At 31.9% G+C, this 1,098-nt stretch overlaps 1 protein-coding gene across 1 annotated transcript in view; it reads left to right on the top strand.

Annotated features, from left to right (window-relative positions):
- Nucleotides 1–1,098, top strand: part of Pigk (phosphatidylinositol glycan anchor biosynthesis, class K) — a gene marked incomplete in the record, with an annotated part of 106,132 nt that overhangs the window by 34,925 nt on the left and 70,109 nt on the right. The window contains 1 exon segment of the mRNA XM_013514553.1: nt 455–590. Coding sequence (XP_013370007.1) covers nt 455–590 — 136 coding nt within the window.

A 1,098-nucleotide genomic window follows, 5' to 3' on the forward strand; every position in this document is an offset into this window, starting at 1 on the left:
CCTTTAGCTTCCATTTCTATATGGCACAAAGTAAACTCTGTTGGGGAAAAAAAAATTAAGCTAATAATTTCGAGCGATGTGGCTAGGTTCATACCAGATTGCCGTGTTTCTCTGCTTTAGAATTTATACTACCTAAGAATATGAAGAAATAACTTAAATATGTAGCTGGAAAAATAAGAGGTGTTGGAGGAGGGATAAAGAAGGGAATGGAGGTGTGCCTGTACATGTGCCAGTCCCTACGGTGAATGCAGTCATTACGTACTGCACGCATACTCGTGAAAAGAAAAAATAAGTGAGTTGACGTGGTTAAAAATAAAAATGTAGTTGAAAATACATTTATTTTTTAATGAGGAAAATTATAAACGTAGTTGCTAAATGACATAAATAAAATCTATGTGTTTAACTTTTTATTTCATTTAAAGAGCATGTTTGCTGGCTTTCCCCCTACTCCTAGCCACATTGTCCTGATGCTTGCTGACGATATGGCCTGCAATCCTCGCAATCCCAAGCCAGCTACCGTGTTCAGTCACAAGAACATGGAACTGAATGTGTATGGAGATGACGTAGAAGTGGACTACAGAAGCTACGAGGTAGACTGGATAATCTGGCAACATTTTTGAAATGTTACTTTTAAGCATTAACACACTGAAAGAATACAATAACTTCATTCTTGTTCTTTAAATTCAGCATGTATTTGTCACTGAGCCTTGATGTGATTTGTCCCTGGAGTTTATATTAAGGAAATAATAAGTGAGCAAAACTATTAAAGCAAGAACATTTCTTATATGTATATAGGATAGAAAATCTTAATGTGGCTTTCTGTCTTACAGCATTATAGAGAGGTTTCACAGATCTATTCTTTTACAGGAAATATATTATTTGCTTTTTATATTTGATCTAAAATTTTGAGTTTAGTATTTTTAGTAAATATTTTAGTTATGAGAAAATAATGAGTAACATAAAAGCCATATTTCTACTATTTTCAGTGTTTTTCTGAATGTATGTGTAAACTATGTAAACTATTACATATATATGTAAACTATGCATATATATGTAAACTATTTTAACTATGTAAAAGTAAAAATTTAAATTAAAAAT

This window comes from Chinchilla lanigera, unplaced genomic scaffold (assembly GCF_000276665.1).
Source record: "Chinchilla lanigera isolate Chin_1 unplaced genomic scaffold, ChiLan1.0 scaffold00022, whole genome shotgun sequence".
In the NCBI taxonomy this organism is placed as follows: Eukaryota; Metazoa; Chordata; class Mammalia; order Rodentia; family Chinchillidae; genus Chinchilla; species Chinchilla lanigera.